The sequence below is a fragment of the Sciurus vulgaris genome (assembly GCF_902686455.1).
Source record: "Sciurus vulgaris genome assembly, chromosome: 2".
Classification (NCBI taxonomy): domain Eukaryota; kingdom Metazoa; phylum Chordata; class Mammalia; order Rodentia; family Sciuridae; genus Sciurus; species Sciurus vulgaris.
This window is the reverse complement of record NC_136462.1, coordinates 190,850,237-190,865,584: the sequence shown is the minus strand read 5'-3', so window position 1 is coordinate 190,865,584 and position 15,348 is coordinate 190,850,237. Positions and strand designations below refer to the sequence as shown.

The window sequence follows — 15,348 nt, the reverse complement described above, 5'->3', positions numbered from 1 at the left end:
TAATAATGAATAATAAAATAGTAATAACAATAAGGTTGTTGTGAAGCTCCCACATAACGATGATTTATGAAAGGCTGGAGTGTCCAGCAAAGTACCATAGGTCAGGTATGGACAAACTACTGCCCCAAGGCATCACCTGCTTTCTTTAACAAAGTTTTATTGGAACACAGCCACACTCATGTGTTTATAGATCATATATATACATAATATGTATGATATATATGTGTGTATATATGTATTATGTGCATACATGTATCTCCCCCACCACAGCAGTTGCACAGTCATGATGGAGACCTTGTGGCCAAAAGTAGGTACGACCTGGACCTAATGGGAAGTTTGTAAGATTGGTAATGGCTGAGCCTTGGCCTCTGAGCATCACTTTATTCACCAGTAAAACAGGACTAATAAAAATTATCTTCAATTCCAAGGTGTTTAGAGGGTCCAATGAAACAACGCTTGTGGAACTCTTTCATAGACTGTAAAGAGCCACACAAATGGTGGTCATTATTTAGTCCCTTTGCTGAGTATCTGTTTCTTTGCTATAAATAGACAACAAAATGCCTACCTCCCAGGATTGTGGTAAGGATCCGTGAGGGGAAATAATTAAAGTATAAACTTTGGAATTGAACAGGGGAGGTTGGGTATCACCAGCTGTGAGATGGTTGACCCTCTCTGGGCCTCAGTTTCCTCATCTGTAAAAAGGATCAGCGCACTCCCTACACCACGGGATTGCGGTGAGCATGAGGGACATAGCGGGAGTGAGTCCTTGGCGAAGTGCCCGGCCTTGTTCCGATTCGCAGGTGCGGTGACGAATGCCACCTCCCACGGATCCCTACCAACAGTACAGCTGAGCTGTACCCCTCTGCCTCTGCTCAGCGCCCACGGTCAGCCCTGGGTGCCGGTATAATTAGCTCCATCTCGGTAGTGAGCTGCCGGCGCTGCTCACTGCCTCTGACACGACTGTCACCTCCCACTCAGTTCTCCAAACCAGTTATCCGCACTGTTGAGAGTGTGTCATGTGCCCACTGGGCACAGAACTGAGTGCCACCAGAAAACAGCTTAGTCCTCACAACCCCTGATGTGTCACAAGGAACCAGGGCCTTTTCCTTCATTCTTGGGCTGTGCACAAAAAAAAAAAGAAAGAAAGAAAGAAGAAAAAAGAAAAAAAAAAAGTTGGTCCCGGGGAGCTGCGTCTTGCGTTTGCTTCCCTTGGCTTTTGCTGGGAAATCACGTTCCTCCAGACTAGAGAGCTTGCAGAAGAAAGCATCCTGTTTCTTTAAGAGGCCTCGGCTGCGGGGCGGGGACTGTCGGCGTCCCTTCACTCCCGCGCCGGCAGCTGGGCCCGCCCCTCCTTGAGTGACAGAAAAACAACCCAATTAAAGAAGGAGAGCTCAGCGTGACAGCGAAACGAAGCAATAGAAGCCAGGGCCGGCTTACGAGGGGCGGGGCCCCAGGAAGGCGGGACTGGCGGAGGCTGAAGGAGCCGCGGCGGCGGGACCCGGGCGCGGGAGCTGGGCCTTGGTCTGCGCCCTGGTGAGTGAGGGGTGCGCCCGGGTTCCGAGCGCGCGGACTGCGGGGAGGGGCCGGCCGGAGGGACGCAGGGAAGAGAGGCGGGTCCGGAAAGGGGGCTCGGGGCTGCGGCCTGTTTCTGCCCTGGGGGCTGAGGGGTTGGAGAGGGCGGGCCTGGGCTGGACCTTGCGGGTTCGGCAGGCCTCTTGGGGTCGCGGCCCTACGGGGCCAGCCGGGCGGGAGGGGAGACCTGGACCTACCGGTAAGGGTCGCCGGGTCGGAAAGAGGGCGGGCCGCGCCGTGGGGAGCAGGGGCTGGGCCGGGCAGCGCTCGAGGGAGGAGGAGGGTGGGAGGACCGGGCGCCGGGAGGGGCGGAGGCGGGGGAGGGGACGGGCGGGGACGCGAAGACGCCCCGGGGAGCCCCGGGGGCCGGGTGGCTCGAGTCTGAAGCCCGGGGTCCTGCTCGGCCTCGTCCTTCCCCGGTGCATCCCCCCGCCCCATGGAGCCCGCCGGCTCCCTTCCGACTGCTTCCCCCTCGGGGTTCCCCCGCAGCCCAGGCCCCTCTCGCGTTTGCCTGGACGGCTGCAGTGCCTGACTGGTCTGCCCACAGCGCCCGGTTCCCATCGGCCCCACGTCGCACCCAGATAATTTGTTTCAAAATGCAGATCAGGTCCGGACACTTGGCCTGAGACTGGCTTGCTTCCCCCCAACCCTTTCAGCTTCAGCTCTGGGTCCTGGTCCAGGCCCTGGAGATCTGGCTCCACCTCTCCCCAGTCTCAGTGTGCCAGTACTTTCCCTGCACAGCCCTTTTCTGTTCCTTCTCCATCCCTAGCTCTTGGTATCCTTTGACTCTTTCTCTTAGTGTTCCTTCTCCCTGACCTTTAGTCTAGTAAACTGTTCATTCTCCCAACTTTCCCCTCAAGTATCACTTCCCCCAAGGAGGCTTCCCTGGTCCCTGACAAGTCATTGCCCCACTGTGATTACCCTGTGTTCTCTTTCACAACACTTGCCCAAATGCAGTTTTGCATTTATTTATGAAAGTATTAATGCCTCTGTGATCTACCAGGTAGTAAGACCTATAAGGAAGAAGACAGTGTTTGGTTTTGCTCTTGGTGTCCTTAAGGCACTCTAAATCTTTACTAAATAAATGAATACAGGGCTTAGAATATTGAGGAAGCGGGTATGAATTGTGGTCCTTGATATTTTACCCATAGGAAGTGGAAACCAGCCTTTGGAATACTTTTTGTGTACCAGGCTGTGTGCTAAAGTGATGCTGTCCAATAGAAAAATAATGCGTGTCACATGTTATTTAAAATTTTCTAGTTTCAACATTAAAAAAGAAATTAAAAGAAACAGGTGCAATTATTATAATAATGTTTTTATTTAGCCTAATATATTCCAAAGTATTATTTTTGCAACATGTGATCCATATTAAATAATATTAATGGACTATTTTACATTTTTTTGTACTTAATTTTTAAACTCTGGCTTGCGTTTTGTGCTTAGGATGGCCCATCTCACTTTGTAGTGGCCACTTTCCCAGTGTTCCATAGCTAGGGGCTGCTATATTGAGCTGTGTAGTGCTAGACACTTTATATACCTCATAGTGTTTAATTCCCTGTGGAGTATTTTGAGGGAACTATTGGTACCTGCATTTTACTGATCAGAAAGAATGCAGCCCCTCAAAGTTGTTACCTGCCCGGGATCTTCCTAGGGTTTGTGAGTGGAGGGCTAGGACCAAGACCTCCATCTGGAGTCTAGTTATTCTTTTTAGACCTCATGCTGCTGCCAAGGAAGTTGTGAAGTGCAAGAAGTGAGAACCAAACTTCTTTAAAACAGTGACACCAGTATACAGCATATTCTCGCTTGTTTTGTACCAAGATAAGTTATCTAGATATATCAGTAGCACCTGCTTTGGTGGCTGAGAAGTAAGTATATTTGATGCAGTTCAAGAAAAATACCCAGCAAGGCAGTCCTTCTCAACTCAGTTGCCATACCTTGACCAACTGCACTAACAGCCTGGCCGCAGGATCTGGGTAGAAAACCCACACCTTGTAGCATTTCAGAGGTGCTGAGAATATTAAGCTTGAGTTTGTAGTCTGAGTTCAGTGGTTGCTTACTGATAATCTACCATAAGACCAGTACTGTTCCAGGCTAATTGTGACTGGACAGTGAAATTCACAACCTCCATCTTCAAGATACTTCTATTTGTACTTAGAAGGCTGAGACCAGATCACATCAAATAACTAGATGCTGTGCAGCTAGATGTGGTATGGTGAAGAACCAGAATCAGTGATTTGCTAGAGGCTGCAAAGTGGTCGTCTGGCCAAGTTGCCTGATTCAATGTGTGAGTATATATGAATTTGAGCTCCACTAGTCAGAGCAATTCCTTATAGTTTACCCAATTCCTACATGAAGGCTGTATATTGGGTTATTTACTTACCTGCCTGACTGCTTAAAAGCATTTGAATTCAGAACCCCATTAGGCATGCTGGTTTAATTTGACTCCCTAGGAAAGGTTTGTCCAATACCCATTGTGTGCCAGGCATTGTATTGGTCTCTGCTCTGGAACTGAAATAAAACTCTCAAAGGTTCTTCCACTAGTAATAGTAGTAGTAATTTATAATAATAATAGTAATATAATAATAATAACAGTAACATCCACAGATGTCTTGCCTTTTATATTGATTTTCCTCCCTGATTGCCACCATATACTTTCTCTCATTTTGTCACAACCTGGCAGTAGGGTTTTTTTGTTTTTTATGTTGGGGAAACATGGTTACAGTGTTTATTTTTTCTTCAAGTTCACACAGCTAGAATTCTGTGCCAGGTATTATGCTTAATGCTTTATTATCCTATTTAATGTCCACACAACTTTACAAGGTAGGTTTGGTTCTTATTCCCATTTTATGGGAATTTCTCATTCCCATTTTATGGGAAGTTGTTAGAGCTGAGATCCAAATCCAAGTCTGTTCCATCCCAGAACACAAGCTCCTTAGCGTTAACCTACATTGCTTCACAGGTTTAGAAACCTCAGAAACATCTAGTTCAACCCCTACATGTAGATCCCATCCAGAGAAGCTTGTACTTGTGGCAAAGCTGTGCTGCAGAGGGAGGACTGAGCAGAAGTGGGGGCCTAGGCCTTCTTTTGTCTCTAACTGGTGGTGCGATGTGGCCTTGCCAGCTTCTCTGGCCCTCACTTCCCTCCTTTTTAGAATGACAGGGCTTGGCCTAATTTTATGAGAACAGTGCTGTGTTGTTATGGTCACTATTGAAGGAACTGGACCCACATCCTGGAATTTTAGTCATAATTCAGTCCTTTTCTCAGCCCACCACATCTCTTCCCTACCCAGGCTTCATCACCTTGTGCAATCGTGGTAATCTGTTGAAAGGAAAAGTTTTTTTTTTTTTTCTCCCTCTCTTATTTCTTTGTTTGTTTATGGTACTGGGGATTGAACGCAGGGGTGCTTTACCACTGGGTTACATCCCCAGATTTTTTTGTTTTATTTTGAGACAGGGTCTTGCTGAGTTGCTGAGGCTGGCCTCAAACGTGTGATCCTCCTGTCTCAGCCTCCCTCGTAGGTGGGATTACAGGTGTGTACCACTACATTCAGCAGGAAACAGGTGTTTTTTTGTTTGTTTTTGTTTTGTTTTTTGTATCAAGGATTGTACACAAGGGGCACTTACAAACTGAGCCACACTCCCAGCCATTCACCCCACCTCCGCTACCTTTTTTTTTTTTTTTTTTTTAATACTTTATTTTGAGACAGGACGTTGCTAAGTTGGCTGGCTTTGAACTCGTAATCCTCCTGCCTCAGCCTTCCAAGCCACTGGGATCACAGGCATGTGCCACTGCGCCAGGCAGGAAACAGTTTCTTAAAGTTCATCTGTATTTCTGTCTCGGTTTCTATTTCCTGTCATTTCCAAAATGGAGCAAGTGGTCTGTTAACCCCTTCTAAACTTTCACTTATTATAGTTAGGGATTTGGAAAGGTCTAAGTAATGGATAATCCTATTGGTAGTATTCCTATTCTTTTTTTTAAAGTCAGTTAGGTCTGGGGGCTTCATACTTGTGATATGAAATTCTGTGGACACAGCTGTATGTAGGGTGCTGTGCTACAGACTCGGAGTAGATACAGGCTTCAGAGTCCTTGTCCTCAGGATGTTCACCTACCTGGAGCTTTAAAAGCGCCTGGGGGACTTGTTTTGTTTTGTTTTTGACGTGTTCTAGGAATTGAACTAGGGCTTCCCACAGGCTAGGCAAGGGCTCTGTCACAACTACACCCTGCTATCCCCCTTGTCTGATTTTGAGACAGGATCTCTCTTAAGTTGACCAGGCTGGCCTTGAACTTATAATCCTATTGCCTTAGCCTCCAAGTAGCTGGGATTACAGGTGTACAGCACCGTGCCTGGCTTACCACTGGTCTAGAGTCTGCTTCCCACACATGACCACGCTGCAGTGGTGTTGCAAATTCTGAGTCAGGGATCTGGGGCAGAGTGGGTGCTTCTGCATTGGCACTAGCCCCCAGAGATGCCCCTGCTGCAGATCACATTTCTAGTAGCCAGGGAAGAGACTGCACATAGAGAATTGTAGAAGTAATGGGACTTTGTGAAGGTGCGAATTACAGGCTGAAGGCACAGATGAGGGAGCATCTAAGTGTGCCTGAGGGTTAGGGTCAGGAAGCCACCGAGGAGAGTGGTGGCCTGGGCTGAGTCTTGAAGGTTGAGTAAAAGTGTGCTAGCAGGACAAGGCGGAGGGAATTGCAGCAGCAGCCTCAGAAGAGCGTGGTGTTTGAGGGACAGGTGACCTGGTGAGACATGCTGGTATCTGCAAGGGTGAGTCTGAAAGCTAGTTCTGCCCGAAGCCGTGGAGTGAGTTGAATGCTCTCTTGAGCCTCACACACTATCCTCTAAGCCTCGAGTGGTTCAGAGTTGGTTGTGCAGGATGAGTGGAGACCTGGGGGCTCTTGGGGTAGGAGTTGGGGGGAAAGCCCACACAGTATCCAGTTCTCACACCCTTCTCACCAGTTTTTTCTCTGTGCAGGTTAGTGACTTTTAACTGAATCAGGTGAGTCCTGTGCCCACATGTCAACACAAAGGAGACCTCAGCTGCCCGCGGTGTGGTGGTCCTTCCCTGGATTCCTAGCAGGAGTGTCAGAACCTTAGTCTGTGACCTGGAATCCCCCTCTTTGTGCTCATGCAGTGTGTGAACTAAGGGAAGTTGAGTCACTTCTCAGATGAGAAGATTGCATTGGGGAAGCCTTTACTGAGATTGTGTTCTTGATTTAAAAAGAGGGTGTGACCCTCTTCAGTTGCCCTCCTGGTGAAGTTGTAGTCTGTTGCAGGAAACATAAACCAAACTTACCCATGCCTCCCCCACTGAATCACAAGCCAAAGAACAGAACAAAAAGCACACATCATCCTTACCCTTAAAGGGATGGGGGAGGGAGAGGAGCTGGAAACCTTCTGGCATTCTTCATCCTGGATTCCTTCTCTCAGGGAGGAGATCATCTTTCACTTCCTCCCCAAAGATGGGCTCTCCAGCCTTCTGGCAGTTTCAGTTCCATTTTCAGTCACTGAAGGGGTGATTGATAAAGCCCCTGGGGCCTTTTGTAATGGTGCTGATTGTATAAGCTCACCTTCCAGAAGCTACTTAGAGATGGCTCCACTGGAGACACTGCTCTTCCTAGTGTCTCGTTTCCCCAACTTTGTTAAAAAACAGAGCTTTCATCCTCACACCTCATAGAATTATCTTCAGATCAGCCTCTTGTTTTGTGACCCTTTTAGCTTTCCAGATCATCTTTATATATGTAATGCTTTAAAGGGAGTGCGAAGGAACTGGGCATGTTGCTCAGTGATTGAAGGCTTGCCTAGCACTTGAGAGTCCCAGGGTTGAATCCCTAGTACACAAAAGCAAGCAAATAAATAAATAAACAAATAAAGGGGGTGAGAGGGAGAAGGGTGGAGAGCTGTTGAATCCTGGCCATTTGCTATTGAACTACAGTACTGCTGAGTGGTGGAATGAGAGGCTATTTATAACCTGGAGAATTCGGCAATGTTATTGAATTGCTTCGACCTAATTTCCACTTCCTTTCTAAAATGAAAATGAAAAGAGTAAGCAAACACGTGCTAGAAGGGTTCCCTACAAGGAAATCCTTTATCCTAGGAATATTAATTACCTGAGAAGTATTACTCTATTAAGGTTTCCATAGAGAGAAAAGCAGATGTTTTCCCCTTTGTTTTCACAAAGTCAGGGGTGCTAAGTCTGATTCTCAAGTAAAATTTGTTCTAATGTTAGAAAATGAAAACAAAATTATAAACTTGGAAATATAATGTGGTTTTGTTATAAGGCATGGGCCTTCCTCAAAACTGAGGCAGCTGCAAAGGCCCCCTTCACCCGTTCTTTAAATCATGCCACAAAGACTTCAGACATCTCTCAGACTAACAGGCATGAGTTTATTAGAGGGATAGGAAAGGGAAAAGGGGACACTCAAGGGAGAGTGGGTCCTCAGAGGAGAGGGTGACATACCTCTTCTCCAGTTTTATTGGGGGTCCCAGGGAAGTTTCCAGAAAGTCTCACCCAGGTTTACCTCTTGACTTTTGATTGACAGCAGGATGACATCAGACTTTCAGGTCCCTGCTGTGCATGACAATTCTAGGTCGTTTTGGCCCATGCTGATCAGTTCTAGTTGGAACCTGTTCTTACAGATTTTATGGTTCATGGAAATGATCTTTATTTTCCTGAGTTCTGGGGTCTGGTCTGTATAAGGATCACAAAAGTCTCCCCTTCAGGATAACTTGTGTTCTTTTTACCTGGCATTTTGGACCTGCATTTCTCCTGCAGATAATAGGTTATTTGCTGAGGAATATAACATATCCTGTTAACTTAAACCAGACAGGGCTGCAGGTAAATTGTTTTTTGTGTTTTTTTTTTTTTTTTTTTTAAAGCATGTGGGGTCAGCACAGTGGGCCCAGTTTATAGAATTATCCCCTTTACCTCATGCCCCCCTCACTCACATCCGTCTGTTCCCTGTCAGTTGGAAGGCGGCGGGACACAGAGGTAACAGCAGAACTACTCCAACAGTTCCTGCCATCCTTGCCCTTCTGGAGGCAGACCTGGTTTATAGGAGTGGAAAAGGCCAAAGCCATTGTGTTTGTGCTGATAAATGAGCTTCCTGCACCTTCACTGTTCACCAGGTGCCATGCTAGCTCATGAGACCACCCACCCTCCATGGTGTGGAGGAGGAGCTAGTGGAAAAGAGCGGTGTAAGTGTGTGACTCTGCTGAGTATGACAGGACTGTTCATTGAAGCAGGGACAAGAGGCCCCTATCCTATTTAGCTTTGCTGGGAAAAGGTAGAGAAAGCTCAGAAAGGTACAAAGAGAAGGTAACATCTGAGCTAGACTTTGAAGCTTGACTCGCAGCGTCTCTGGTAGTCAGTGGAAGGGAGAAAATGTGCAGAGGTTCAGAAGAAATGGGAGCACATGCCTGCCTTGTAGAAGTCGCAAGTGGTCTAGGGAAATGTCTGACCAGATTGCAGACTAAACACCGCACGAAGTAGTATTTTTAAACCATGGAGGACCTTCCTGTTACAACAGAGAACACTTATTTATTATATAGGTCTCTTGGCGTCATTGTGCTTTATCTGTAGATACACAAACCAGAAGCCTCTACAGAGCGCCTATTGCTGGTCAGGTACAGAGCCACCCGCTTTCACATGACTTTCCAACAACACCAGACCACTCCAGATTAGATTCTGGCTGTGCTACTTAATTAGCTATGTGATCCTCAAAAATGCTACTTTCCTTTTCTGTCTATGTGATGGGCATAACAACATTACCATCAGGATGCAGCGTGGATTAAGTGAATCAATATATGTACAGCCCTTCGAAGTGCTGTAGCATTGTGTGATTGTTACCTAGCTAGTGTAATAATCAAAGGAAGTACTGTGTAGAGAATTAACTCTGGAGACCTAACCTTGAGACCCAGTTCTTATGTGATTGATTGATTGATTTCTTTGGGGGAAGGGCATAAAAGGAGATAGAATGACAAGGAATTTTTCAACCCATCTGAACTTTATTTGCCTAACCTGTAAAATAGTAATGTTTTTCAGGGTTCTTGTGAGCATCGACTATAAAATGTTATAACATAAGTACTTTAGAGTCACCATATAACTGACCTGTTTGAAACAAGCCAGACTCATCTAAGCGGGTTTTGTTCTTGTTAGTTTAGGTAGTGTTAATTAGGTGCTTACTCAGTATCATCATCATATGCTAGTGATGTTGCTCTATTTTCTTACCTCCGCTGTAGAATTCTTCAGAACTTGGGGCCAGTCTTGGTTTTAGGCTTTTTAATTGCAGCAAACCAAAACACTAGCTTAATTTAAGGAGTTGTAATGGTAAAGTATTGGGGAATATCAGGTAATCCACACACAGGAAGGGTGATCATATAATCTGAAAGTCATTAGGCTGACTTTTTCCAACTCTTCAGTCCCACCAGCTGTGGCAGGGTTAGGGACAATGTTATTAACCCCCTGCCTGGGGTTTGTGGGATACCCAGAGATGCTGAGAATGGGAGCTTATTAATATCTTTTGGATAATCTGGGTGGTTGCAAGTCTCCATGATTTAACACGGGTTTTTGGAACAGCTAAGAAATATTCAGTGCTAATTTTAATAAATGACAAGACAACCTAGGGAAAGACGTATGGGGCCAGAATAAAGTAATATCTACAAAGTAATGAGCTTTAGCTTATTTATCTCCAAAGATAGAATTCAGGAAAGAGTTCAAAAAATATGTACTTTGTTTCTTAGAATGGGAGTTTAATTTTTTTTTTTTTTTTTTTTTTTTGGTTAAGGACTTTATAATGGTATCTTCATTTGGATTTTATAAGTTCCCCCTTAGAATCATGGACTTAGAAGCACTTGAGACACACTTTAGTTCTACACGACAGAACTATAGTTCTGCTGCTTACAGCAGAAGAAAATGGAGACTTGGGTAAAGGGATGTGTACACAGCGTGAGGGAACTAGGATTCGGTCCCAAGTCTTTGAGCTCTAAATCCAATTGCTTTCCTCAAAGAGAACTCAGTGCTCTCTCTATTTCTACCCTGCCTACTTATTTTAATAAGAAGAAACCAAACTAAGTAACAAATGGTCTAACAAGCCATGTTGTACAATTCCATGCTGTACAGGACATGTATGAAGTACAGAAACAGGCCCTGCTCCTCTGGTGATAGAAATCAGAAAGAGGGTGCCTTCGGAAGGACTAGAAGGAGGTTCGAGGACATTTTCTGGGGTGATGAAATTTTCAGTGCCTTACGGGATGGTGGTTGCAGGGAGGCGTGTGTTTTTGTGTTTTACTATATTTATGTACACACATATACACTTAAGCATGTACATTTTATTGTATGTAAACATCTCAGATCTTAGAAATTATCTCACAACTGTGTAGTCCTGCCTCTCAGTTACAGCAAGCGTAAGGAGCCTGCCCTCAGCATCCAGTAATAGCGCCACAGCTAGCGCAAGAACTTCCTGCCTTGCTCTGCATTATAGCTGGGAGTCACACTGAAGTTACACTAACCCTTTTCAAAGGTTCGTTGTGTGCCTAGGCCCATTCCACATGAAAAGTTCTGCCTGGAGCTGCAGAAGTTGTAGAAGCTGTCAGGGCCATCAGGTCAGCCCATTTCAGAGCCTTTAGGCTTGATTTGCAGTGAACAGAAAGTCAGACCTGCTGAGGGGAGGAGAAGAGCACTGGCCAAGTCGACTTCAAGTTCTGTCTCCCCTCTGGCACTTATTGGCTGGGTGTTCTTGGCTTAACTGAACTCTGAGCTTTACTTTCATCATCTTCAAATGGGGATAATAACCCTATTCTGCCTACTGCGTGGGCTTCTGAGAATACTCAACAAAATAATTAAAAGCATTCTGAAAACCATGTATTTCACATGGTCAAGTCTTGCAAATGCTGATGTAATCACTGGCTTCTGAAGTAGCCCACCCTGGTCAGGAAATGGTTGTGAAAACTTCCATCTTTCTGAGGCCTGTAGATGTGTAGGTGATGGAGTTTTACTCCTTTTCACCAGGGAGGTTTGGATGTACCAGGCTGTGAGAACCATCTTCTGTGTTTGAGCTGAAAATTTGATAGCATACATGAATAACAGCTTAGCAACAGCTATGCTGCATGTACCAGGAGAGGCGGGTGGTCCCCATTAGTGAGGCACGAATTGATGGTGAGTGGCTCAACCTTGAGATGCAGAAAGGTCTTTTTCATTAAGAGAGCGGCCTCTCCTGAACCTTTAGGCAGTGAGTGTAAATATACGTTGAAATAATCCATCAGCCAAGTGACTTCCCTTTGTCAGACCTTGGAGAGAGATTCTAGCTACTGCTTAGAATACCACTAAGCGATCAGAGTTGCCTAGGATACCAGTCACATGGGCCCATCTCCCAGACTTGCTCAAAATGATTTATTTTCCTTTATTTTAGAGATAAGTGGGGGAGGGGTCAGAGAGTCTTCCAAACCTTTGTCCTCCTATAGAAGGGCCTTTGTGTGAAAGCATCCTTACCACTTCCCTGTGCCTAAGCCCTCAGCAGCCTTTGCCCTTGGCAGCGGGGACTAAAATAGCATTTCCTGTCCCAGTTCTCTTCCCTATTTTCTGAATTCTGCATCATCCTACGCAGAGGAGGCTCCACATTGTGTCCTTTGAGGGGGATGGAGTGGCAACAATAAGTAGCAAGGAGACCAAAGAGTATGTGGTTGGGCCCTGCTGAACTGGGATCTTTCTAGGATGGCTGCCGAACGGAAGTAGCCTGGCTTCTTCAGCTAACCACTCAACCATGAGGATTCTATCTTTTCTCATCTGTCTTGGAGTATGTGTGTCTCCCTCCCAAGGTACCAAGACAGGAGTTTGCAGCAAATTTGCTCTTCTACCACCAAATCCTCTTGACCCTTCAACTGAAGTATCACATTGGCAGATATTGCTACTGACTGAACTGTAGATAATAAATAGGTTTGTCCCAGTTCTGTTTGCTAATTTAATCTGAAGAGACAAGGGCCCAAGTAGCGGTTTGGTATGATCTAGAAAAATTCAAACCAAGTAGTTCCTTATGTTACTTCAGACAGCGTCTGCCTGTCTTTAGATTCTCCAGAATAGATAACAAGAATGAAAACGAAGGCGTACTCTGTGACTTTTCTTTCCTGTTCTTCATCCCCAGGCAGCTGTGTCCGTGTGTGCATCTTGAAGAAGTAGGGCTCACTGGAAAGGATGCCACCACCATCTGACATTGTCAAGGTGGCCATTGAGTGGCCAGGTGCTAATGCCCAGCTTCTTGAAATTGACCAGGTATGCTCCAGAAATGAGAAGCAGCCCTGAAAGAAAAGGGATCTAGGGGTGCATGGCAGAGGATGTCTTTAGGCATGAAGAGTAAGGACAGCAACAGGAAGGCTGAGCTTTGGGCCTGGCCCCTCCAAGGAAGGTAGGTCACAGCTTGGAAGAAGCTTTCTCCTCAACAAAAGCTGTCAGGAAAGTATTTCCGCACCCCAACCTGATCCTGCTCGGCAGCTCCTCTCCCCAGGACCTGGCACAATTAGCACATGATTGCTGGTAAAGGATCTCTCTCCCTGTCTTTCTTTCAGAAACGGCCCCTAGCATCCATCATTAAGGAGGTCTGTGATGGGTAAGTTAAAACGGTTCTTGTTCTTGGTAGTGGCAACAAAATCTAAAGAGCACTGCCAGACCTCGAAGGGACTTTGCAGGGTATCCGGTTGGGCAGTCCCCTGAGGTGGGCTCTTGTGGGCCGTTGTCTTACCAAGAAGGAATAGTTGATGAGGCTGTCCCTGAGGCTGCCTGTGAATCTTCATTAGCTCTTCCAAGTCCAAGAGTGTTCCATGGAGGTCCTGGGAGGGTCTAAGGCCCACCCTCAGCAGTGTGCACTTCCTTTTGTGATGCTAACCTTTACCAAAGGCTGAGAAGATCATTTTTCAACTTCTCAACCTACAACTTTGTTTTAATCCCACTGTGGTCCAAATAAGACAACTAATCCCTTAAGTAACTATTGAAAATTATTTGTTTGCAGCTTCTGGATAGGCCCAAAGGAATGACCAAGTGAGATACACTGTTTTCTTTTGCATAGGTGGTCTTTGCCAAACCCAGAGTACTACACCCTGCGATATGCAGATGGTCCCCAGCTCTACATCACGGAACAGGTTAGTACAGGGAAGACTGAAGCAGTGCAGGCCTTCACAACTAGGTAGCTCCATTTCTTGGTAAAGAGTTATTTCCTGGGCAAGAGACAGTGCAAGTCCTGCTCTTCTTCAGTGGCTGGGAAAAGGTGACTTTTACCCGAGAGCACAGGATACTTGAAGAGGCACTCAGAGGGAACAAGCAAGAGAACCTGTTTGAAGAGTATCAGTTTCAGTTAAAGTCATTCCTCAGTATCCACAAAGGGTTGGTTCTAGGATGTCAGGGATATCAAACCTGTGGGTGCTCAGAAGGCACAGTATTTGCATATTACAAGACACATCCCCTCATACATTTTTTTTTTTTTTTTCAATATAAAGGATCCAACCCAGGGATGCTTTGCCACTGAACTATATCCTTAGACCTTTTTAATTTTTATTTTGAAATAAGGTCTCACTAAGTTGCTCAAACTGGCCTCAAAGTTGTGATCCTTCTATTTTGGCTTCCCAAGTAGCTGGAATTATAGTCATGTGCTACCATGCCTAGCCATATCCCTTCATACTTAAAATCATCTTTAGATGACTTATAATACCTAGTACAAAGAAAACACTATAAACAGGCGTTGTATTGTACAGTTTACAGAATACAAAATCCCACCTGTTCAAAAACAGCTTTCCCCAAACATTTTCAAATTGCCGTTGTTTGCATTATCTGTGGATATGGAACCTGTGGATAAGGAGAACTGACCATACTTTAAAAATGAGCAGAGTTCTTGTTCATTCAAGTTGCCTATACTGTTTTAATATTTTATTTTAATTGTTTTTTGTTGTTTTGTTTTTTTCTTTGCTTTCCAGACTCGCAGTGACATTAAGAATGGGACAATCTTACAATTGGCTATATCCCCGGTAAGTATTCTTCCTTGTTTAAGAGTTTATTATGAGCACCGTGGGCAAGACTGACCTAGAAACTAGGACTGTGGTGATTAAAAGTAGATCTTTGCTCTCACATCCTCCTTGATAGCAAGCAAACTAATGTGATATACCTCTCACAGAGGTCTCGAGAGGGAGTTGCTTAGGGACCTGTGGGAACTCAGAGAAGGACCATCTTCTCAGCCTGAGGGTTTCCAGAAAGCCTTCCCAGAGAATGGGACACAGCTGAGATGCTAAAGGATAAGCTAGAATTGCTAGAGAAAGAAGAAAATGAAAGTTTCCGAGCAGAGAAATCAGGATGTCAAAGGTGCAGAGGTATGCTGTGTTCGGGAAGGCGGGAGTGCCGGGCGGCTGAAGGGTCTGTCGCAGTCATTGAGAAGCTGGGTACTGAAGCTGCTTGTATGTCCTACTCCCAGTCCACCAGAAGGAAGTGGTGACATTGGAGGATTTTAGGATGGAAGGTACATTCTGCTTAGATTTAAATTTTAGAAGGACCACTTTCATGACAGTGTGGAAGATGGGCTAAAAGAAGGAAGGCTGGTGGGAGAAGGAGTGCCTCAGAGGCTGGTGAGGAGCTTCAGCGTCCCAGTGAAGGCCACTGGACATGAAAGGATGGACCTGAGAAATCCTTAGGAGACAACCTTGATGACTTTGGTGAAGAACTGGATGTAGACGGCAAAGGGAGAATCCAGGATGACCCCTGACCTTAACCCTGACCCTAATCCTGACTTCTGCAAGA

The 15,348-nt window shown here is 45.6% G+C and overlaps 1 protein-coding gene across 13 annotated transcripts in view; it reads left to right on the top strand.

The window, feature by feature from the left end:
* The first annotated feature begins 1,451 nt into the window (after window positions 1-1,451).
* Window positions 1,452-15,348, top strand: part of ELMO2 (engulfment and cell motility 2) — a 45,341-nt gene continuing 31,444 nt past the window's right edge. For 3 of the 13 annotated variants that reach the window (XM_079127945.1, XM_079127944.1, XM_079127934.1), the window contains exons 1-5: window positions 1,452-1,533; window positions 12,716-12,843; window positions 13,137-13,177; window positions 13,634-13,706; window positions 14,535-14,585. In XM_079127945.1, the coding sequence (XP_078984071.1) occupies window positions 12,766-12,843; window positions 13,137-13,177; window positions 13,634-13,706; window positions 14,535-14,585 (243 nt within the window). In that variant the 5' untranslated portion in view covers window positions 1,452-1,533; window positions 12,716-12,765. Of the gene's footprint in view, window positions 1,534-5,026; window positions 5,104-6,552; window positions 6,577-9,941; window positions 12,511-12,715; window positions 12,844-13,136; window positions 13,178-13,633; window positions 13,707-14,534; window positions 14,586-15,348 lie in introns of those variants that run through there. The other 10 variants (XM_079127940.1, XM_079127939.1, XM_079127941.1 and 7 more) reach the window with 10 other exon arrangements.